Source organism: Chinchilla lanigera, unplaced genomic scaffold (assembly GCF_000276665.1).
Source record: "Chinchilla lanigera isolate Chin_1 unplaced genomic scaffold, ChiLan1.0 scaffold00095, whole genome shotgun sequence".
NCBI lineage: Eukaryota > Metazoa > Chordata > Mammalia > Rodentia > Chinchillidae > Chinchilla > Chinchilla lanigera.
Genome location: NW_004955496.1, coordinates 8,016,258 through 8,041,811, shown reverse-complemented (window position 1 = coordinate 8,041,811; position 25,554 = coordinate 8,016,258). Strand labels below are relative to the sequence as shown.

The 25,554-nt window shown below is 36.9% G+C and overlaps 2 protein-coding genes across 4 annotated transcripts in view; one reads left to right on the top strand and one right to left on the bottom strand.

The window, feature by feature from the left end:
• Positions 1-4,249: 4,249 nt before the first annotated feature.
• Trmt10a (tRNA methyltransferase 10 homolog A (S. cerevisiae)) lies at positions 4,250-20,065 on the bottom strand. Of its 2 annotated transcripts, none has more exons than XM_005406269.2 (8): positions 19,541-20,065; positions 15,036-15,243; positions 14,029-14,191; positions 13,393-13,464; positions 12,325-12,399; positions 9,849-9,998; positions 7,939-8,044; positions 4,250-6,466 (listed from the first exon to the last, which is right to left on the bottom strand). In XM_005406269.2, exons 2-8 carry the CDS (start codon positions 15,221-15,223, stop codon positions 6,237-6,239), a joined length of 984 nt encoding a protein of 327 aa, XP_005406326.1. In that variant the 5' UTR covers positions 15,224-15,243; positions 19,541-20,065; the 3' UTR covers positions 4,250-6,236. The 2 variants fall into 2 exon arrangements, with proteins under 2 accessions (XP_005406326.1, XP_005406327.1); XM_005406270.2 differs by lacking the exon at positions 19,541-20,065 and adding an exon at positions 19,229-19,316.
• Positions 19,419-25,554, top strand: part of Mttp (microsomal triglyceride transfer protein) — a 59,071-nt gene continuing 52,935 nt past the window's right edge. The window contains exons 1-2 of one of the 2 annotated variants that reach the window (XM_013505400.1): positions 19,419-19,527; positions 23,481-23,568. In XM_013505400.1, the coding sequence (XP_013360854.1) occupies positions 19,432-19,527; positions 23,481-23,568 (184 nt within the window). In that variant the 5' untranslated portion in view covers positions 19,419-19,431. Of the gene's footprint in view, positions 19,528-23,479; positions 23,569-25,554 lie in introns of those variants that run through there. The other variant, XM_013505401.1, reaches the window with a different exon arrangement.

The following is a 25,554-nucleotide window of genomic DNA, read 5'->3' as shown; positions in this document are numbered from 1 at the left end:
AAAACAGAAAAAGCAACAAAAGCAAAAGGGGTGGAGTGAAAAACTGGATTTGGATGGACAGCTAAAAGCATTAGTGACTAGGTCAAAGTGCAGCTGGCACTAGATGCTGCTAATATGTGCAAAGGTTTTGTGTTGGCAGTGGTAGCCCTCTGACAATATTATTTCCACCATGCTAATGTCAGCTTATATTTTTTGTATTTTGGAGGTCTGCATTTTCCTAAAAAACTGACCATTTCATCCAAGTTTCCATATTTATTTTCATAGAATTGAGACAAATTTGTCTCATAATTCTAATTCCTGTTTATTTTGAAATCTCATTTAACGTATTTATACTTTTTTCTTGATTCCATTAGCTTTGTACATTTTACTATCATTTTTAAAAAATCAGCCTTAATCATAGGTTCAATTTTCCTATTTTTATTTCTTAACTTTCTTTTTATTTAGGTGCATTACTCTGTTGTCTTCAATGTTTTAAATTATTTTCATTTTCAGTTATTGGCATCTTTTAAGATGATGACTCATCACACCTTTAGTTAAATCTATAGATCTAATATGCATTTTTATTTTTATTTCAATTTCCAAAATATTCTGTAATGTTGGATTTGACTTCCTCTTTCATCAAAGAATTGCTTGAGAAAAAATTTAAAAGTACTAGGTGGCCAGGCCTTTATCGTATCCCACATTTATTTCTAGTTTTACAAATTGTTAACAGAGAAGTTCCCTACGTATGGCAGGTTTATTGTAAGTTTATTGGAGGTTTATTGGCAGTTTCCTTTGTACTGATCATCTAACATGGTTACTCTTAGAACTATTCCCTTGACAATGGAAAATAAGGCATATTTTGTTTTAAACCTATAGAAAATGTGATATATTATCAGTTATATCTATTATTAATTTCAGCATTTATGTTTTCCAAACATTTATCCTATGGGCCAGGAAACATGAATTAATTTCTTTATACCAATGTGTTTACTATTTCATCTAATTATCAAAGTTTTTCTCAATGATTTTGAATAGTTTGCTCCCCGGCACACATATATTTGTAAGTGTAGATCTTTACCAAGGGTCATACTCTTGACTGTAATGACATCCCTTCTTTCTCTTGTTTATTAGTAATGTGCTGAACATTATCCAATGTTACATCTATGATTTCTGTCTGCCTTTTGTTAACCTGGTATGCCTTTTTCCTATTTAATTTTTTTTAAAGTGAAGTTTTTACTTAGATCTGGATAGCTGACATCCAAAAACACAAGGCAAATCCTCCTGTTACCAATGGTAGCAAATATGTCATCCCTCCAAAGAGCTTTAATTTTTTTTATGGAAAAAAACAAAAGTGCACAACAAAATAATAGGAAAATAGCAATAGTTAACACATTGAGTATTGTTATCTTTAAAGTAGTTACTCAGAGTACAAGATATGGGCATAAAAATTCTCCAACTGATATTAGTACAAACCTTTCATTTCAATGAACTAAGAGAAACTAATAGTATAACTATCTTTTTTTACCTTTTACCTTTCATCCAGCCTAGTTCCTTTTGAACAATTTTTTCCCATTTTACAATATCTATTGTACATTTTGGACCTTACTTACTCTCAGTTACACTAGGGAGACAATACAATGTTTACACATGTGAGTCTGATTTATTTCACTTAGAAGTGTGATCTCAAATTGTTAGCCATTTACTTATGAAAGTCTCAAGTTTATCCTTCTTTGTGGCTGTGTAGTATTCCATTGTATGAAAAGACCACATGTTTTTTATCCATTCCTCAGTTGATGGGCATTATTTCCAATATTTAGCAATTACAAATTGTGCTGCTATAAACATGGGTGCACATATATCACTTTGGTATGATGGTTTTAATTCTTCTGGGAATATACCCAGCAGGGGAATAGCTGGGTTGAATGGGACCTCTAATCTAGTTTTTTAAGGATTCTCCACATTGATTTCCAGAGTGGTTCCATCAGTCTACATGCCCATCCACAGGGAAGAACTTTTCCCTCTTCCCCACAGCCTCTCCAGCATTACTGTTACTGGTTGATTTCTTGATGATAGCCATGCTTTCTGGGGTGAGATGAAATCTCAGTGTTGTTTTAATTTGCATCTCTTGAATGACCAATGATGTTGAAATTTTTTCACATACTTATTTGCCACTTGAATTTCTTCATCTGAGAAGTGCGTATTCATCTCAAATGCCCATTTTTGGATTGGGTCTTTGAATGGGGGGGCTGATTTTTTTCTTCTTTATACAATGAGATAGAGGAAATCAAAAGCCAACTACTGGACCACTGGAACTTTCTTAGTTTTCAACATTACAAACTTTCTTTAAATGCTATATATATTAATTTTATCCAATTTCAGTGATTTTAGACCCTTTATATTTTGATAAACTACAGTCTTGTTTGGTTACTGTATTTTGTTAGCACTGTTTTTATTGCTTATTGTTTTATGAACGCTTCACTAAGAGATCTGTAACTTGTATTCATTTGGTACTGTAGGGAGTCTGCATTTGCCCAAGTCTGGATTCCTCAAAGTAGAGCCTAAAAATATTACCACTTTGAGTGGGCAACCGCCAGGAAGAGTAAGAAACAAAGGGAATGAAGCCAGAAATGAGTGAAAGCCAATATAAGCATTACCAAGTTAGCTACTGCTTATCTTCAAACACAACTGTTTTGCACAAACACTAATAAAAGACACAGTAAATGGGTTAGCACCTTACTTTACAGATAAGGACAGAATGAGACTCTAAGCATGGATTTACTTGCCTGAAGTCTTATGACTAACAAATAGCAGGGTCCCATCAACTCCTCCTTCTCCCCCTCCCTCTCCTCCTCCCTCTCCCCTTCTCTTCTCCCTCTTCCTTCCTCAATGTTGTCCTGGTCTCTCACACATGCAATAAAAGCCTATGTGTCTGGTCATGAGCTGGAGAACAGATAAATATCTCTACGCTAATTGAAATCAAAGTTAACTGCTATAGGCTGTTAACTGCTGCCTTGATCCTGATAACCCCTAACATTCATTCCCTTTCTTATTGCACCTTTCACCTGCCATCTGTACACACTCTCAGTGTTTTATAGATAATTCTTGTCTTTCATGGACATCATCTCAAGGACCTTTCTGTCTACAAAGTGAAATACCACTTCTTCAATGCCAGCAACTGGGTTCCATTATTGTTTATGCACCTCCTAAAAGACATGAGTAGAACTGGATTTTCCATTTTCAGCATTTTTCAAATGCTACAAGAAGTCTAAACATGGATCTCTGGAGAATGACTAAAGGGGGCTCTTTTCCTTAAGAATGAACTAGCTTAGGTGGGCACAGTGGCATACACACACATACTCCCAGCACTGGGTGAGGCTGAGGCAGAAGAATGGCAAGCTCAAGTCCCCCAGGGCAATTTATTGAGCCACTGCAAAAAGAGGGAGAGCACAGAGGCGAAGACGTAGCTCAGTGGCACAGTGCCATCCCCAACCAAAACAAACAAGATTGCTTTACGAAGAGTGTAGTTATTAAAAAAAAATGTGAGGGGAAATCCTTTTATTCAGCAGATATATATCCCAGTGATGATTTTATGTATTATGAGTTCTTTATCATGTTTCAATACAAGTGATTTTAATCTTTAGGTTTTAGCTAATAATGCATTTAAATAAAACCAAAACAGTTGAAAAAAAAAGGATATAGTAAACTGATTAAGAGAAAGCTTAAATATTATTTTAAAGCAATTTTAAAATCCTTCAGAAATTAATTCTTTTAAAAGAGATGGTAATCACTGCCTTCTGGTCAATCAATACCATGACAAGGTATGGGCTTGTAGAGTGTGAGGTGATATCCCCCAAAGATAAATCAAGTCCTGACATCTCGTAACTATGAATGTGCCTTGTCTAGAAATAGGGGTTCACAGATGAGGTCACACTAGGCGTTGGTGAAGGAGGAAATCTGGGCCCTAACATGGGAGACAGAGGCCAGATTGTATGATGACAGAGCAGAAAGCAGATGGACCTGCAAGGCAGGCACAGCAGGCATCAATGGCAACCACCGAAAGCCAGCAGGCAGGAAGGGGGCTCTTCTAGGGCATCTGAAGGAGCATGGCCCTGCGACGCCGGATTCTGGGCTTTTAGTCTCTGGAAGTATTGAGAGAATAAATTTCTCTTGTTTTTAAGGCACCCAGCTTTTGGTGATTTCTCATGGCAACCCGAGGAAATACAGTACTTTTCATAGTTAATGAAAATCAAACCACGTGATACCTGTAATGATTTCCTTCACCTTTAATAATTATACACTGCCCTACTGTACATAAAATAATTTAAATTAAAAAAGACATTATTCCATGTTAGTAAACCATACTTACAAAAGTCTGAACCTTTGAAAAATAAAACTTGCAACAAACTTTCTTCTTTAAGAAGTGCAGGGCTACCTGGCTTTCAGACCTTACTTTTAAATGGGTAACTATAATAGGTACTGAGAAAAAAGCAACAAAAATTAAGAGCCAGTAAACACCAATACTAAACCCAATAAATGTATATATGTAAGTTGTATATAACATGTATGTACTAAAACTCATCTGTTTAAATATAACTTTTAAGTATTTTTTAAAGAAAATAGAAAAGAATAGAAACTTATTTTGACAAAACTCAGTGAAGGCTCCTGAAATTTTATTTCAGCTGTGGCTAATGACACTTTATGTTAAACATAATTCTCCTCTTATTGATTTCAAACTAAAACAGTTTCCTTTTAGCAGCACTGGTCTACACTGGTCCCAGCTCCCTACCCATGAGCCACCCATGGGGAACCAGCTCCGTTCTTTCCCCACCCAGGCACCACTGTAGGGACCCAGTCTGGCTAGTTTGTCACCCCTGACCTGGGGGCAAACAATGATGAAAGAGAAACAGACATGGTTAGTTTAACATGTGGCCAGCCAGGGAGCCTCTAGTGGGCAGACTAGCCTTGAGCATCTATTTACTCAGACACAGGTACAAGCAATTAAAGTAACACAAGATTCAGGGACTTTCCAATATTCATTAGCACATGCTCTGGTAAAGAATTTATCTCAGCTGTATTGACTTTTCCCTAGAACCTGCTGTTATTTCTGCATGTTTCTCATGTGTGCTCACTGAGGAGGCCAATTAGGCCGCAATTCCCCTTTACTGGTCTCCCACACATCCTCCCCTGCCAATAACTCCAAACAAATGTTCAGTGGTAGATGTTTGCACTTCATAAGATTCAAACTATTCTTAGTGTTTGACACAACCATTCACACAAATGCAAGTAAGTCCTGGTAGGTATCACACCTAGTAACTGAGAACCATGCATGAAAGGGACAAATATGTAAGTACAATTATGTGTCCACTTTCACATGTCTGTTACAGAAACGGAAACATTAGTTTGAGTATTACTATATGATGAAGCAGCTGCACAATATTCACCTTAAAAGCCAACAAATATTTTATTAAAAAAAAAATAGAAGGAAAGGATAGCTAAGATCTGTTTTATTTTAAATTCAGTAAAGATGAAATTGATCCTTCAAAAGTAGCAGCCTTATAATCTAGCCAACACTCAGCTGTATAACTGAAGTAATTTATTAGCATTATAGAAATTAAGAGAATGTATTAAAGAGATTCTCAACTCTGTGTGGTTATTTCCATGAGAGACAGTACAAAGTAGGCACAGGTAGGGCTCCACAGCTCCGAGGAGATGAAGTTGTGTCTAGAAAACTGCATTTCTTCCCAGAGTTATGGTATTTCTTTGCAGTACCTAAGCTGAAAATGAGAGCTGCAAATAGAGGGTAACTCCCCTATACAACATTCTAATACACTTCCAGTATGTTTATGAGTATCTGCCCTCACAAATAAACAGGCCATGGATCAGGTGTTGATCTGAACATAAAATAATAAAACTGAAGGTCAGAAGGCACATTCTGGAGAATATATTCCACTAAATGAAAGAAAATGAAGGTACACTACTGCATGAAAGTAATAAAGCAAAATTTTCTAAAACTCTTTTTCAAATCTTAACAAAAAACATATATGTGTTTAAATCTTAATTCTTAAAAAATTATTAAAAGTATAAAGGCCTTTTTGTTATTTATTTCAAAAAAAGTTTTAAATTCACAACATAAATAAGAGAAAATAACATTCTGTTCCAAGGTGACTGTTCTGTGATGTGCCTCGCTTGTCACTTCCTAATGCATCACAAGAGCAAAGGGAACCAGTGGTGTTGGTGTGGCAGTCACTGCAGACTCAGTGGGTCTCCTCATCCTGCGTTTCCTCTGAATGTGGTGAATCCGGTTCCTTCCTGCTGTATTCCCCCTCACTGTCCGATCCACCTTCAGCTCTGGTAGCCTGCTGGCCCTGGGGAGAACTGCCACAGGCTTGGTCTGTGGGAACAGCTCCTTTCCGCTGGGGTAAGATAGTAAAAAATGCTTCTTGCCAATCTCTTGTTTGTAGGTATTCCAGAATAATCTCAAATACTGCAATAAAGACACACTCCATACATTCCTTGGTCAAGTCCATCCCAACATTGCATTCTGTCTTCTAACGTACACATTTTGGTGTAATGACTACTTCACTCTTACCTCTTCCTGCTGGCTGTCAGGGTCTACCTGCCCCAAGGCTCGTGAGCTTCCTGAGGCAGCTCTCAAGCTACAGACACCACAACTGCTCGTCAACTGTGGTCAGTGCATATTTCCTGTTTTAATTCCTTTTGTTTATCCTCTATGTACTAACATATAGCTAGAAGACACATGGTTAGTATTCATCTAATTTTCTTCTAGCTTTCCTATAATGAGCCACCCGCTCTGTGTGGCTTCTCATCTTCTGTTTTGTTTGCTTAACACTAAGGAGTAAATACTATCAATATGTCTCTAATACACTCTTTTTTCAACACAGTGCCAAAGGGCTATTTTGGATTATTTTGTGGAAAAATCACTTCTACTATACATAAAAGGTTTAGAAGTTGTTCATCTCTTCAGTAATTTCTTTAATTCCCTAAAGCCTACTGTAAAGAAAGTATTTAAGGTTCATTAGGTGGTTGTGTATTGACCAAAACATTTCCTTAAAGAGTATGAGAAAGCAAAACTCCAGTCCAAGAATCAGGTCCAAGAAAGTTCATTACAATGTTGTTCATGACAGCAAAAACAATTTTCAATGAAAGGAAAATGGTTATTAAAGATATTTCTCATATAATAACCTACCTGTTTAATGACTGTTTAAACTTATGACAGAAGTGCATTGTTCAGACTTGCAGCCCATCTTTTGTTTTTGTACAGTTCTGTGCATCTTGTTTTTACAGCCTCAATGTCTTTTTTTGTGCAATACCCCTTGTTTACACAGTACTGTAATTTTTGCTGATGGTACTATATAGTACAGTACTGCAGTTTTATGTTGTTATGTATTATAGTACTGCATATAAGTTATGCAAATAAAAGCGAAGTCATCAAGCTGGAGCTTCCTTTGACCATTTCTTTGTTCTATATTGTAACACACACTATATAGAACTCATTTAGCAATTAATTCAGTTCATCTAGTTGCAGTACTGGAACTCAGTCATTAAATAAGGAATGTCTGTATTTACATGATGGAAGTTACATAAACCACTAATGATGATTCAGTGACATGAAAAAACGTAATGGTAAACAGGGTAAAATACCCATTTAGAAATATTATATGCAATAGAGTAGGAATCCAATTATACAAATTGGATAAGCATGGGGAAAGAACTAAAGGAAATCCATCAAAAAGTAAATACTAACTATCTCTGAATAATGAAATTATATCTACTTATTTGTACACTTCTGTACATTTTCAAAATTTTCCAAAATATGCATTATCATCTCCATTATTTGAATAAATTAAAAATGCTCTCCAAAAGTTTGTTTCTCTGGGAAGGTACAGAATTTTCTATTTGTCCAAATCTCTCACAGTTGTGTCTGTTACAGCTTACCATGATTAACCGCCAGAACTTTCCGACTATTCATCTTCACAAAATTTCCGAGGGGAAGCTGGGCATGATCAATCCCATAATCTGATGCTTGTTTATACGTGCAACCCTAAAAAAAGGATCCTGGGGCTTAGACTAGAACATTACATTATTGCAAAATCAAAGTCTCTAGTTCAGAGGCTAATGTCTGAAAAGGGTGAGGTGTGTGTATGTATGTAACTGCTAAGTTGGAAACATTCTCTTAATAATTACAATGTTTAGAGTATTTGTTTTAACTTTTTCAATTCACAAATACTGAGGCCAAATCAATTCTATTCCCAGCCAGTTATATAGATCCTCAGTGAAAAAACTAAGAAAAATCCAGCTCACTTGCCTTTTGACAAAATATGTTTTCACTACTATCTACTGCATTTCTCTGTTTAAAATACTTAGCTAGGCATGATGGCATGGCAGACCTAGAATCCCTGGACCCTGAGGGACTGAGGCAAGAGAATCGCAGGCTGGAGCCCAGCCCTGGCAACTTAGTGAGACCTTGTCTCAAAATAAAAATTGTAATTTGAAAGTTTTAAAAGGGTGCTGTGGGAGTAGCTCAGTGTGAAGGTCATAGGTTCAATCCCCAGTAGCACAATATATAAACAAATAACTGAAACTGAATTCCAAGAAAAGCACTATCACTCCTTCTATGAATATAAAAAATATAAAGAAAATAAATTTCAATTCCTTAACAGTAAGAGGCACAAGTGACAAAAATAGATTCATGAAAACCTGAATGAAAAGGTTTAAAAACCTGTCTATAGATTTTATTTTTCCCTTTCTTTCAATTAAAAATCTGTTGAATAGGAATTTCATCTCTTCTCAAAAATAAAATCTTGATGCCTATGTCTAACTAGGACTGACATGGCCAACATAGCATAAAGGAAAGAGAGAGCTGTATTTCTCAACTACTGGCTTAGATACTGTTATAAACAAAATTATGTTAGTTCAGAAAAACACACAATGTAAGAAAAAGTCTGGTTCTGCACATATCCCACTTGGAAGTCACTTCTTAAGACTTAAATTTAAACTGATTGTCATCTTTAAACTCAGTTTCTCAGTCTGGTTGTGCACATCTCATGCTCTCAAGCCTCACAGCTCCCTCATGCACAGGCAAGGGCAAACATCGGCAACACGGCAGGAAGCTCTATCTGCACAGGAGTAAGGAACTGTTTCTTCCTACTCTCGTGATAAAACAGGCTTTTTCCTTAGCTGAGTTGAACTCAGCAGGCTACGAAGTACAAGATGATGTTTCCCTTCAGAAAGTGCATTTCCTTAGCTTCATTTAAATAAATGTGTGGGACAGGAAGAGAGAAAAGTACAAATTACTGTGTAAGGGAATAGAAAAAAATCTCTTGAAATCTTATACTTAGAAACTGGTATAAGCCAGATATGGTGGCACACACACATGTAATACCAGCACTTGGGAGACCGAAGCAGGAGAATTACTGCGGGTATGAGGCCAGCCAGGGCTACAGAGTGATTTCAAGGCCAGCAAGACCGTGGCTCAAAAAAAAAAAAACTTGTCCTAAATTTCAGTGGGTTAGCAGTACATTAGCCACAGCATCTTACATCCATACAGCAGAGTCCTTAAATATAAGGACTTAGGAGTAATCTGCCTTGTTTCAAACAGTGTGATTTGCCACCTATCACTGTAAATTTTAAGCTTAATTTCTTTGGGCCTTGGAGTCCTCACCTGTGAAATGAAGATAGAAACCATGTTGACCTCACTGAGTTGTACTGAGGATAGGCAGTTAACACACCTAAATCCTTGCTTAGCTTGAAGGGTGATTAAAATAGTAGGTGCTCAATAAATATCAAGAAATGCTGAAATACAAACTTTATGTATGTATAAACAAAATAAGAACACTTAATAGTACCTTGTGATGGTTGTGATCTACCAAACCTCCAATCACATAGGCCTTTGACTCATCTAATTCGTGCAGGATGTTAGGGGAATCTGATGTAAGATAGACCAGGTCTTCTTTTTTTATGAGTTCACTATAGTGCTCTGGTTTGATGTGGATATCCTTTAAAGAACAAGGGGGAAAATGCTATTAACTGATAGGATTTTGTGAAAGTTGGCCAAAAATGATTATTTTCTTTTCCCAAAACAAACTCAATCAAAAACATCTGAAAGGATGTTTAAAAGAATATCATTATAGTACCATTATTTAAAATAGTCTCCTTTAATGCTTATCATTTTACACCTCAATTACTTAAACAGCCTTCTAGTTTTATTCTTCTGTCTCTGGTCTTAAACCTTTCCAATCTACTTCTACATGCTGACAGTTAACTAATTTCTAAAACTACTACTTTCAATGTCCTTATTCCTCACAGATAAAATTCAAACTCTTTAATTTAAATAGTTCTTTCCTGAATAAGGCACTTTCCAACTTTATGCGTCCCAACAAAACAAATGCATTTTTATTATCTATTTACTCATACTGGCTTCTAGCCAAGAAATTTTCTTCAGTTAATTAATTACTTCCTCCCCATCTGCTTGAATCATCAAAAGGAAACTGCTTATAGATTTAAATGTAAATATGTTGGATTGTACACAGATACACATTTGAAAACTTCTCTACCAAAATGATCAGGTTGAAGGGATAAGATTGAACAACAGTTGGCAGCCATGATTTCGCAAACCACATTAACTGCTCAGAAGTATGGCCAGGCTCTGGTGACTCTTCCCCAATAACTTTTAAAGAAATCAAGAAAGAAGCAGGCACCTATAATGCATCATTTACTTATTCATAAAAGCCACTTTCTGGAAGACAGTATACTATAAATCTGACCCCTACACTTGATAAGGGCCTCAACAGGGACTGGTGTAACAAGAGACCAGTGAATCTCCTATTTCTCTGGAAAACTGATGATGCAAATCATAAACTGAACAAGACATAAAATAACTCTAAGTATGTCTATTCTTACATTACTGTGGTGTCTCAGTTCATAAACACTTTTATTTGAAAGCAGAGTAGTTTGCAAACAGAAGCATTTGACAAAATTTTATTTGCAAACTCTACATCAGGTGATGAACACAACTGCAGCCATCTTTTTCTTTTTTGCATGAACACAAACATGGCCATTTTCCCCAGAATTATGGAACAAATTAAGTTCATGAACAAGGTACCACTCTTATTTCTTAGAAAAAGGCATGAGCATAGAAGATTTGGTGAATACATTGTATCTATAAACTTAAAAAGCCTTTGAAATTGTTCATATTAGAAGTTATTAATAAAATAACATAGCCATTATGGGATTCGTGTGAGAAGAACCTGGTACTTCCCCGGTGAGAAGAGTCCTGCAGGAGTTAGTACTAAGTCACTCTATTTACATTTGTGCAAATGACTGAGAACAGTCAGGGCAAGAGAAAAACTATAAGCAACATTTATAATTTAAATTTTCTAGTAGCTACATTTAAAAAGTGAGGAGGAAAAAAAACAGCAAAAATAATTTTAATAATATATTTTATTAACACAATATGCTCATACTATCACGTAAGCATATAATAAATGTTTTAAGTTAGATAAAAGCTCTATTTCTTTGTCTCTCCCTCCCCTCCTCTGAAATCCAGTATTTCACATTTATAGCACATGGCAATTCACATTTCAAACTATTACCTCATTTCAAAAGCTCAACAGCTTCATGTGCCTAGGGGCACATATTGGACAGCTCGAATCCAGACACATTTTCAACTTTACACTTACCCATATGTACCACAAAGCTAGTCTACTAGGGGGAAAAGCAAACTTTAAAAATTTTTCCTTTTTAAAGTGTGTTTTAAAGTTGGCAACAAGGCAGCAAGTAAGACTTAAAGAGTGCAGGTATGAATTAACAGATACTTCATTCTTTAGCTTTTTCAATATATATCTTTAGACTTAGGTACACTGACATTTAGGTACAGTGATATTATTTAGAATGTATGTACAAATGTAGGGCTTTCCAAGTGTGGAGATACTTGGGATTATGTGTGTTATGGTTTATGTCTGTGTGTCCCCCCAAAGCCTCAAGCGGCCATGGGGCAGACTTTTAGAGTTTGATGGGTGTGAGAGCTACACCCACCCTGGGGTGGATAGTTTGCATATGTAAGGGAGAGGAAGAAGCTGCTTGAGGACATTCCTCCCCCATTCCTGGCTTTTGTTTTGTTGCTTTGCTGTGTTCTGCTGCCCTGAGCTGTAGCTCTCTGCCATGTGCCACTCTGCCTTATAATCTGCCAAATATGGACTGAAACCTCCACAAACTGTAAGCGAAATAAACCTTTCCTTCCTTAATTTTGCGAGTCAGGTATTTTGTCCCAGCAACGAGAAAAAAGTAACCAAGACAATGTGAGAGCTGGACTGTTTTCATTACCTTCCAGTTGACCCATCCTTTGTCATTGTCATCCATGTTCTTTTTCAACTGGCCTCCATGGCTTGTCAAGTAAAACTGGTAAGAGATTGGCATGCATAGAAAAAGAGAAAATCATCACTTAAGCCCAATGTTTTATTTCCCTTGTACACTCATCTGATCAGCAATGAGACACAAAATATACTCTCACTGACCTGGGAAAAAAATAATTTGTGACATACTTTGAGTATACAAGAAATCTGAGGTAGATGTGACATTCTGTGGGTGCCTCTCATGATCCATTAACATCAGGATTCCTCTACATTTAGTCCCACTTTGAAGTAGCTGTGATCTGATCTCCACAGTCATCAGGTCTCTACAAACTTACTGCCTCCATGTCAAGCTGTCAATGACTTCATCCTTTTTTGGCACCACTATTACTTTTCTTACTAGTCCAAAGTATTTAAAATTTAATTTCAAACCCCAATACTTATTTTAAACCAAGTTATAAGGGGCTATGGATAAAAATGAGGATTCAAAACCTATCATGGAAATACAACATTATAAAATACAAAAATTATAACTACTATCACGGTTAAAAAAAAGGATCTTAACATTAGTGAGCCTGTATTCTTCACCCCAGTTTACAAAGTACTTTTCAAATTATGACTGACCCCAAAAGAAACTATGGTCCTTTAAGCACACAAAACTTACATAATAGGAGCTAGTGTACACATCGGAGAAGGGAGCCCTAGCGCTCCTGTTGCCCTTTCCCACCTCCCAGCACTAGATGGAGCTGAGAGCCCAGAAGTGGATGAAAACACAGGCATATCCTGCAGTGAAGATGTTCAACAACACAGTGGTAGAGAGGGCACTCTGGCAAGACTGACGATGACTGCGACAAATGTTCTCAAGAGTGATACAGGAGAAAACACATTGAAATATTTGCATTTTTGTAGAAAAAGAAAACATTCAAAAACTCATTAAACAAGATGATCTACAAGACTCTTGCAAAGCCAAATGGAACTGTCTACATCTTTTGTCACGAAGGACATAAATGGAACTGGACTGTTTTAAACTCCTCGGCCATACCTGCACAGGATGCAGCGCTCTTCGGTTTTCTGCATAACATCTCTGAATCTGCTTATGGAGTTTCTTAATATCCTAAAAAAAGAGCATTAATATGTAAAACATAAAATTATCTATGGCCATTCCATGAGATTAAAAAAACAGAATAAGCAAAGCACTGCATACATAGGATGAATGTTGCTTCTTAACCACTATTCTGACAATTTTCATAGACTTCCTTGCATACTGACAAGATCACTGTAAGTTAATACTTTTCCTGTCCCATCATTTCATATTTGGTATCATTTAAAACGCTCCTTCAGGAAAAATATCTAAAGAGACAACAAGCAACACGCTACTACTGTTTTCACACTTTACCAATGGCACTGGAAAAATCCCATAGATCCGTACAATTAATATGCAGTTACTGACTTTTATCATCTAATTATGGAACGGATCTATCCATCTATACATATATAAACACACATACATATAAACTGTACACATATATCAAAGCAATTTATTAACTAATTTAAGGGGCAGATTTTTAAAAATGTGACTAGAAATGTACATGCATTACAAATTAATACATGCATTACAAATTAAGAATGATTTAGCCTCATTCACCTACTGGATTTTTCTGACAATGATTCATGATACCTTTAAGACCATCAAATTATCGAAACTACAGTCGATGATAAGGCGGAGCGTGCTGTGAACAACTTGTCTTCGAGCACGTTTCCTGTCATTTCCATCTGAGTTTGACTCCATTTGGCACTGTCGTTCTAACTTCTTTCTCTTGCGTTTTTCCTTCCGCTTTTGTCTAAAATTAGTAATTGAAGTAACTTTTTGTTAATTCTATATTTAGGTATTCATAAGTAAAACAAAGAAATTACTTTTTAAAAAGTTGAACAACTTTTTTAAAAGTAGTTGAAATTTGTTACTTCTGTGGGTCAAAAATCGTCAAGTATCTGTATTAGCAATTCTTTTTAGCTCATCTAGCAACTTTATACAGGAAACACTTTGCAAAATAATCTTAAAACTTTCCGAATCCTAACTATACTCCTCAATAGTTTCATTTACTGCTGGCATCAGTGTCTCCATGAAAGCCTTATAATACTAAATGTGACTATGATGGATTTTACTTTCATCACTCATTCTTCACATGGTTTTCAAGCAGCACTCATTAGGTATAAAAAATAGTTATTTTTAAATTCATTTTTTCCTATCTATATCACCTAGAGTTTAGTTTCTCTTATAAATTTTGGCATCATACAAAGCTAAAGACTAAATGTTCCCATAAAAACTCATTCTAGCAAAATCCATGTTAGGCTAAAATCTGATCTGAATTGGTTATTTTTATTCCATGTCTAGGATATACTCTCTATATCCCTTATCTAAGTTAATTACTTCAGAAATTGTGCTGCCACTCACAATGTCTTGGATGAGTAAATACCATACACTGAGTGTAAGTTCAACACTGCTTTAAAAAAAGTAGTAATTTAAGCTATAGACAGCTTTACCAGCCAACTGACAGTGTTAGCTAATTATACAGATAACCTCAATTTCATGAATCCAATACTTTTAATATGTCAAAGTGCTACACAAGGTCCAACATTCCACATTCCCAAACAGGACAGGGCACCTGCACACACTGGAACACGTACTTGCGGAGTTCTCGTTGTTCCTCCCATTGCTTCTGCTTCATGAGCTTCTTCATTCGTCGTTTAGATACTGGCTCAACCCCTTCATTCACTCTTGGTTTCTGTCTCTCCTTTTGCTGATCTTCATTTAAGTCTTGCTTTCTTTCAGCAACAGAAGTCTCAATAAAATCTGGTGAGGTTTCAGATGACATTATATGGTGTCTCTGAAAAACTGAAAAGTAATTTTTGACATAAACAGGTAATTTACAAACATATAATGTAAAAAAACTGAAATGACCAACAGATGTGATTAATAGTCACCTAAAGCATGAACAGAGATCAATGTTAATTAAAATGTCATTTGTTGCCAAAGATCATTTTAATACCATTTAATATCAAATAAATATCATTCAATGGTAACGATGGTAAAGGTCTGAGCAAACAGAATGTTTTCATATATTAGTGGTGGTTATCATGCAACTTTTTCAGAAGGCTGCACAGTTTTTTGTTTCAAACATTTTAAAACAGAACTTTAAAACACTGACCAAATAATTTATTTTTGTAGAATAAATTCCTATGAAGAATCAGAAATGCACATGGAAAATGCACCAGAGGATATATGCTGTTATGTTATTTTTAGCAGAGGAAAGTTAGAAACTACTTAAATGTCAACAAAAGAATAAGTAAGTTATGGTTCATCTATAACAGGCACGAAGAATACTAAGCAGTCTGTAAAAATCATATTTCCAAAACTAATGATAGAGAAATAGTTATATTTTGAATATATTCATTACTCCAACTATTTAAAAATAATATATCTACTACATTATTTGAAAGGTATACACAAACATGTTTAATTCTTACTCATGGTTTTCTACATTTTGTTTTATATAATAAAAATATTGTTTTTATAAAAGAAAACAATTATTTTAGAAAAGAGATGGAAGCTAGGCATGCTGGAACAAACTTGTATCCCAGCTACTCGGGACACTGAGCCAGAAGGGTCGCCAAGTTTAAGGTTAGTCTGGGCAATTTAACAAGATTGTCTAAAAAAAAGAAAAGGGCTACTGATGCTGCAGCTCAGCTGGAGCACTTGCCTAGTATACATGCGGCCATGGCCTCAACACCCAGTGGGGGGCAGGGGGACAAAACAAGAGAGAGCCGGAAAAGCAACTTTTCTGTAATCTTTAACGCTGCAGAATGAGGGAAGAAAGAACATTTCATTATCTGGTTGTACACTAACAATGGGCTTTAACTAAAGATATTGTGGGATTTATAGATTTGGACAGTACAGACAACAAATTCAGTTTTCCCTCCAGTACATTTGATTATAAATACATGAATATTCCACTTTAGTCATGGCTGAAAAAACGAACCATGAAAATTGACTCTGTCATCTGTCTGGTTTGTAAAATACCTAGGGTCATCTCAAATGTATCTTCACTGGAATCTAACCACACTTATCTTCAAACCTGCCTAGAAGTAAACTTGCCTTCAGATTAGGGAGAGGTTAGAATACTGAAATTTCTTTTCTCTTCAATAGATTATTTATACCAAAGCTTAAAAATATAATTTGTTATTTATTCTCACAAAAGACTAAGCATGATGCTACTAAATGTTTACTGGCCTTAAGAAAAATTATTTGATTCTTCCTTCCTAAAGAATTGGCTGATGAATCTATACAAAGATAAAAAAACAAAATTTAAGTAATGAGTGGAACTGGCTGATAAATCTATATACAGATGCTACTAATAAAAGAAAAAAACCCAAATTTAAGTAACAAAACATTTCCCAAATACAATTTACAATTTAAGCAGTGTTTTTTTTTTGTTTTTTTGTTTTTTTTTCTCAGGTAGCGGGAACCGAACTCACGACCTTGTGCTTGCCAGGCAGGCGCTTTTGCCGCTGAGCTAAATCCCCAGCCCCTTAAGCAGTGGTTTTCTTATATGGTTGTTGCTTGTCAGCCCTAACATGGTGGTTGGTATTGTTTGGTCCTTATTATATACTGGCAGAACAAACAATTGAGTAAACATGGCAGTACAAAATATTTTTTAAAGTAATGAAATGTTTGCTAATTCTTATTGGGCTTAGTAAAGGATTCACTATCTACTTCTCTTTAAAACAACTCTGTGAAGTTGAAAAGCATTGTGCTCAGTCTAAAAAGAGTAAGGAGTGAGGCTAAATAACCTCCCCAGCATTACAAAACTACTGAATAAAACCTAAGGAACAAACCTAGCACAAAGCACATACTCAAAATACTCGGTAAAAAACATATGAATGAAGTAATAGAGTTAGGATTCAAACCCAGATCCAACTGTACTAACTCCCAGGACGAAACCCTTATCTTAAAAAAAAGAGCCTTAAGGGCTGAGCAGATAGTTCAGCGGCATAGCACCTGTCTGGCAAGCGCGAGATCGCGAGTTTGAGAGTTCCATTCCAGTACCAAAAAAAAAAAAAAAGAAAGAATAAGAAAAAAAAGAGCCTTAGCCAGGCGGGGTGGCACATGACTGTACTCACAGAAGAGGTATGGTTGTTAGTTTCAGGCCAGCCTGGGGCTACAAAGTGAGTTCAAGGCCAGCCTGAACTGCACAGTGAGGCCTTGTCTCAAACAAACAAACAAAACCCAACACCATAAACAAGCCTCAAATAGCTGTGCTGCTTCAATTTTGATGAAAAAGGGCTCAGATCCGTGCCACTGAAACCTAAGAAAAAATACCTCCAGTTCTATCTCTCTGCCCCTGAGTTAATTTTTTAAAACTAGAAAATAAGATCAGTATTCAATTTGAGAAATTGCAGACAGGAGAAATAGCTTTAAAAGATCAGAAGGAAAAAATTTTTAAGACATATATATTGTGATGCCTAGAATCACTTTTATTTTACTTCCATATATGGTACATTAAATAAAACTTAGCAATGTATATAAAACAATACAGGTGAAGAAAACATACATCCCATTAAATTAAAAAAAATTAAGATTCTTAGGGGAAAATGCTCTTTTTATAAAATAATATTTCAAGAAAGCAGTAGTAGCAACACTATTAGTAGCAACATTTTTGGCTAGTTCTCTATTTTGTTCAAAAACTGTAAGTGTTGATTAGCTCTATAATGTTAGAATTTAAAAAGCAATATAAGGCAATATTTTACACCACATGTACACCAGGGGGAGCATTTGCCTTCCCAATCTAAGAAATCTCGAATTAAGTTTAACTTGACCAACTACAGCGTTGGTAGTGTTTTTAGCGGCCTATGAAATAGTACAGGGAAAAACCAGGAACTAGTCAACGTTAATTTTTAAGCTATTCTCTTAAGAAAATGAATTGCACTAAGTGAATTTTCTAAGCTTTAAATAAGCTAGTCATTGAAACCAAAGTAGAAGGTAGCAAAAATGATACTAGCTTGATATAAATTACTATGCACCAACTCGGACCATCTAAGCTACAAACACTTCACGACGCACTAATTTATATGGATTACCTGTCACGCAAAATATTGCACTTTGCTAAGTATGCATGCTAAGTTTTAATTTTGATCGCAATTCAGTCTCTATGCAGTTTTGTCTTTCTCTGATATCGTTTGTTACAGTACATTTTCATTTAAGTCAACTTCAACAAGTATTAAAGAACGTATTTTACAGTTACTATAAGTGTTCGTGTGAAATTTAGCTCTAACAAAATTAAACACTTAGTGGGCTCATTCTCAGATTCAGGTTATCTGGTGGACTCAGGAAACGAAGAACCGAATGAAGACACTAAGGTCACTTTGAGCGAGACGAACAGACGAACAGCCTCTCACATTCCCTGGTGTATTTGTGCCTTTCATTACAGCTCAAGGAGAGAAGACACATACTAAACCAGAAAAGGCCAGGAAAAAACCTGCAAAAACTTTTACCAAGCGGCCTACGATACACGTCCCGGCCTCTTAGTACTCGGCCTTCCCTCCCTCCCGGAAGACGTAGACTCCCGCAGGGCAGCTACAAGGCGGGACCGGGTCGGACCGCGGCTACTGCGCCGCCGAAGCTGCGGCGAGGAGGGCCGGGCAGGGCAAGCCAGGAGACGCGATCCCTATTCTAAGTTTGGGAGGAATTCCTGAGTTTTAAACATAGGCATTTCGTAAACTGCAAGAATCTCTTCGATGTTCCTTAAACGACTCCTACTCCGCGCAGCGAGACCCCACAGTGAACTCTCCCGCCACCCTCCCGAACTACTCTGTGGAATTACATTCTTATGGTCGCCCACTGCGCAGGGGCAGAGCCGCGCACGCCGTAGCGCACGCCGTCGCTTTCACACCGCTCGCATGCGTGCGAGGCCCAGAGGCGGGGTTAAACCACAGAAAGCCAATCAGAGGTGGGTAAGAAGGCGGGGAGAGGGGGAAAGGGGTACGCCCTATGACGTCCCTTCCCTCCGGAAAAAGATGGCTGCAGATGTTCACTCAGGTCCACTTCCCTTATTGTCAGCGGACGGCGGCAAGCACGCTCCCCCTTTTGCCCCAAAGAATACCAAGGGGAAAGCGGATAGAGGTATTAGATTTACCTGTCCGAAGAGTGGGTGGGATATGTGGAGCAGGCTCAGAAGGCCCTCCTGAAGTGGTCTTTATCTCGCTCGCGAGTATTCCTTTGGAAACTTCAACTCCCAGAGGCAGAGGCGGAAGCTCCTCTTTCGAGGCTTGGGCGCGTGCGACTCACGTCATCGCCTTGCGCCGACGCCGGACTCTGTTGGGGGTGTGGGGGGCGGGGCTTGAAGGTGGTGCTTGGGACTGAATGGCGGCGGTGTCTTGGGTTTTGGGGTCTTGGCTGTGGCGGCGTCGGTTTTTTTTCCTTTCGGGAGGTGAACGTGCTCCTGTGGGGCTTTATTCATTCGTGTACTCTGGTGGGAATGGAGGAGAGGGCTAAGATGTTCTGGCTCTTAAAAGTTAAAAACAGGACGGACACGAAAGGCTCTGAATTCTTCAGTTGAAGATGAGAAAAGTATTTCTTGCCTACATTATTTCTCGCTTATACAGAGGAAGATTACTAGTATCCATGAGTTTAGATAAGCAGAAAATTAAAGGAGTCAAACTAAAAATAAATAACATATTTAAGCTGTACAGGTCATATCCATTCACTCTTGAACAGTTTCCTGTGCTGTTTTGCGGAAGATCAAGCGACGTTTCATTGTTTGCAACCCCCGACCTTATGTAATCTTTTGCTATATATAGACCGAGTCAACTGTGAGAGAAATGAAACACAATCCTGTAGACTGTTTTTTATCTGTTTTCTTATTTGGACATATTTTTAATAGGTCGTTGTAGAATTTGAAGATAAAAATGAGGTTTGAATCTTTGAATAGAAATCTATTCAGTGTGGAAAGACTTCAGTTTTTGTTGTGGTTTTGGTTTGTTTTCTGAGAAGGTCTTGCTATGTAGTTCAGGCTGGCCTTGAACTCACTATGTAGCCCAGGCTGGCCCCGAACTCAGCGATCCTCTTGCCTCAGCCTCCTGAGTGCTGGGCTTACAGGCATGCACCCCTCCCCCCAATTTTTGTTAATACTTGACATTTGAACATGTTTAGAGGAGTCTGTTAATAGAAAATTTAATTAAAAATTTGAGAGTCTCTGAAAGAATTGAAACTTCTCTAAAAACAAGTCACTTGCTTTAAACTCAAATTGTATTTAAAAAACTGTGAGCTATAAAACGTGTAGGTCCCATCTGTTTCTAACTCATTTCAAATCTAAATGGTCTCAGTTAACTGTGCATTGGCGGTGAGGTCTGGATCCTTTTCTGATTTGTTCGTAGGGCATCTTTTTTCAGCTGCCTCCATATCAGGGCAGAGAGTAGCTGAGAGAGGATTAGTAATTGGATCTGTAGCCCTTCACATGTAGGTCATTAAATTCAGCTTGGCACAGTGATGTGCCAGATTTCAACAGCTGTTCAGTTGCTCCTGTGGGATCTGTTTTATAAATATTGACACATTTTTTCAGATGTAATGCCTGATATCCTTAGGTATTTAAGACAATTGTTAATTTACCAAAAAAATCCTTACTTTTTAATGAGTCAATAAATTAACTTTTGATTTAACCATTTAATAGTCATATGGTCAAAATTTTAAGATTCTAGACTCAATTCAAAGCCAGCACCAAAATAGTATCAAAAAATGTGTTTCACCAAAGAATGAAACATAAAATGTTTAAGGTGAAATCATATGATACATAAATCCTCCTTTATCTGTAAAATTCACATTTATTTAACACATTTGATAAGTTACATGCTTGTCTGTCTTCTGGTGATACAGAGATGACTAAATCATTATCCTTGTCCTTAGGAAATCCTTAGTCTAGTGGAGCCAGAAAGAAAGAAATAAATGCTATCCAATATATAATGTACATGAAATCCTGCTAATAGCAACAGCTAACTGCTTGTTGAGGCAGAGGACATAGTTCAGATACTTAGTAATTTTGATCCATCTTGGAAAGTAAATAGTAGTTTTCCAGATGTCAGGAAGGGAAAGAGGTTTAAAACCCTAGCCACAATGACAGCGAAGACCTAAATGTGTCATAATTTTGCATATGAATGACAAAAAGCTGTAGGTAAAATGAGAAGGAAGAAAGAATAACCCTAACAATTTTTCTAGTTTGGACAACTGTAGGGATGTAATTCTGTTAACTGGGTTGTTTAGGGAATACTAGAAGAAAATTAGGTTTTAAAAAAAATGCTAAATTTGATTTTGAATGTGTGGATTCTGGGGAGTATGCAGGACATCTCAATAACAATATTTAAAAATCAACAGCATGTATTTACAGTTTAAACCAATGAAAGAGGGTGTCCATGGGTAACAAGCTTATGATGTCTCTGGAGGCTGGAGGATAAGTACATGAGAGAAGTGCTCTGGGAGGAAAGTGTCACAAGAGTGTACCTCCTCTTCAACCAGGGGAAAGCTAAGTGAGGCTGTGAACCTCATGACATCAGATTTCTCTTTAAGAGCATCCAGAATTCTGAATTTGTGTGTGAAATCTGGTTTGTAAGTATTGGCAATTATTTTTTTAAATAGCCATTATAGTTAACCATATGGAAGTTTCCAAAGAAATCAAAAATAAAACTACCATGACCCAGCAACCTTCATCTGGACATACAAAAAAGATCATCATCTCATACAGATGTCTGTACTCCCATGTTTGTGAGAGCATTATTCACAGTAGCAAAGATACTGAAGCAACCTGAGTGTCAACACTGAGTGTCAGCACATGAATGGATGAACTGCATTGAACACATGGAATGGAATATTATTTAACCCTAAACAGTGAAGATCATGTTCTCTGCCACAACATGGATGAGCATGGAGGACATTGTACTAAGGAAGTTAGACACAGAACGAAAAAGATTGTATGACCTGACTTATAAGTGGAATGTTTTAAAAAATCCAAATATACAGAAATAGCAAAACAATGGTTACCAGGAGTTGGGGGCCGGGGTAGGCCAGGGGATATGAGTAGCAGATGTGTGGGGTGAACAAGTCTAGAACTCAGATGCACACTTCAGTCATGAAGTTGTTCTGTAGGTGGCATTCATACTGAATGAGTACATTTGAGTTGCTCTTGCCACCAAAAACCATCAAAAATGGGTAACTGAGATGAGGATATGTTAATTTGTTTGTATGTGCCCCATAACGTCATGTTGTATGCCTTTAAATATAACAAAATAAAATTTAGGTAAAAAATAGAAATAAAGTATCTGGGTTAGCAACAAAAAATAAATACCAAGCAGCTGACAAAAAAACTTAGTAGTAACCATGTTCAGACAATTGGCAGCCAGTTAAGCTGGCCACAGACTGTCGAGTGAGAAGAGGCTACAGATAACATCAGAATTACAGGACACATGAACAGGTGTATAAATACCATTTAAACTCAGTGCTTCTCCCTATGTTTGGTCATATTGGGCGATCATCACAAATTCCATTACTGTAAATTGGATTCTGATTTTAAGTCTGAGCATATTCTTCAAGTGGGAGAAGGGAAGTGGGGGACAGCATGACATTTGTGGGTATATTAATTTCAGACTAAGAAAGCCAAAAAGGAGCCTGTTTTTAAACATGACCTGAAAGGTTTCTAAAAAGAAGATTCAGGTTCTCATCTATATTCATTTCAACATGCATTCTGATTGAATAAAAGTACCATGACCCAGCAGCCCTCATCTGGACATACATACAGAAAAAGTGAGGCCACCATCTCACACAGATGTTTGTACTCCCGTGTTTATGAAAGCATTATTCATAGTAGAAAGGTGGAGAAGCAACCTGAGTGTCTGTCAACAGAACAAATGAAACTGCCCTGAACCCATGGAATGGAATATTATTCCACCCTAAAAACAATGAAGATCATGCTTCATTGAATAAAAGTAAAGTTTAACCTGTGTTTTAATTTTTTTTGATACTGAAGATTGAATCCAGGATCTTTGCACTAAGCTACATTCACAACCCTTTTTAATTTTATTTTGAAACAGAGTCTCAAACTCAAACTCGGAGTCTCCCCAAACTGGGCTCAACTTTGCACTCCTCCTGCCTCAGCATCCCGGAAGACTGAGATTTCAGGTATCTGCCACCATGCCTGGCTTAAAATGTATTTTAAATTATTCTTCCAAATAATACATAAATACTCTAGGAAGTATTGAAGACTCTAGAAAATGATCAGAGAGGCAATGTAGTCTCTGAACCTCCAGAACACTCTGATAAAAACAGACTGAACCTCTATGATGGCCAAACAATAATAACAGTCCCAGTTCATGGTCACAATGTAACTAGATTCAAAACAAAACAAAACAGTATCTACAAACTTTACAATATTAGCAGGTGGGGAGAAATTAACAATAGCATTTGTGTGGGAGAAAATGAAGGGAAAGCAACAGAACATTGGAAGACCCCAAGAAGGGGAAGCCCCAGATATATCAAATATGTGCTGAAAGGCAAAGGAGATCAGTATGAGGTCAGCAAAATGTTCAGGGAGTCTCTGACTAAGATCTGAAACTGTAAGTATAAAGGGATGAGTAGGAAGTTCTAAAGTTGCTGGAATGATGCATCACTTAGAAACTCTGAAAGCCAACCAACCGGAGCTCCTTTCCGAGACAAAGCCCAGGACTAAGAAGAAACTGCTAGGTGTGGGCTTCAGATTGGATAGGATGGGGAGGCAGAGGAGAAAAAACAGGTCCAAGTGAAAGTGGGAAAAAAGAGAGGAAAAAAAAATTGTCATTTTATGAAAGTACCAGAAAAGGGGTCTAGAACTGTGAGGCTAGAGAAGCTATCCTCACTTCTTCCTAAATGCACAGAATGATTTAGTTAAAAATACATCTTGGAAAAGAATTATGGCTAAATTCCATTTAAGGGGCAATGAACCGAAGTGGAAAGCAGATGAAAACCAGCACCTACCATTTCAAAACAAATTTGAATAAATTTCTAAGTGATAAATGTCATGAAAGAATAGCATAAAACAAAAACTGAAATAAAATGACTCAAGGAAAGATTTTAAAAGGCATAACAGAACCCAGAAACCAGTATAAAATATGAAAGGGTCCATCCATATTCAACATTATACTGGAAGTCCTAGCCAATGCAATAACAAAGTGAAAGGAAAGGAGAGAAGAAATAAAACTGCTTCCAAATGACCTGTGGCTATGTTTTTAAAAATCACCCCAAATCTTTGTTAAACTAATGAGCAATTATAGCAAAGTTTTAGGATTCAAAGTTAATATACAAAACTCAGTTGCTTTCCTATGTACCATTAACGCATAATTAGAACTTGAAATTGAAAACAAAATCACCAAAAAAAGAAATAGGTATAAATCCAAAAGTATTTCTAGAGGATCTCTACAAAGAAAGTTGAAAAAGTCTGATGCAAGAAATAAAATGAGATCTAAATAAATGAAGGGATCTGATGTATTCATAGATTAGAAATTTATTGTAGAAAGCACAGAGCTACACTTATACCACACCTAGGGTCCAGACCTTGATGTCTCGTGCCCTTCTTCGATAAAAGGAGCCAGAAGTGCCTGGAGAATTGACTGCAGTAAACATACACAAAGTGAACTGGCAGCATAGGAATGCTATAAAAGCAAAATCAAAGAGAAAACAAAAGCAGACCTATTGACATGGTAACCACCAAAGGTACACGGGCGCCAAACTGAAACAACTCTCAATGCTAAAAACCAGCAATTGTAGCAACAAATTAAATAAAGTAGTAGTGGATTATAGCCCAAACTATAAAATAAATATACATGAGTTCATACTGATAAAAATGCACAAATAAACAAATAAATCAGGAAGAGAAGTTATATTTTTCACACAGAATTCCAGTTTTATAGCTACTCCACTCTCAAGGAGGAGCCCAGGTCTTCCACAGAGTTCAGGATGGGAAGGAAGGTGAAACAAGAAAACCTAACACGGTGAAATCTAGTAACACTGCTCACAGGTGACTAGATCACTGTAAACAGGTAAGTCATATTAATAATTCTGCCCCACATCATCAGAGATGATCTAATGAGAGTGACGTTTTACCTCTGTGGTTTCCCCTCCTCCAGATTTATA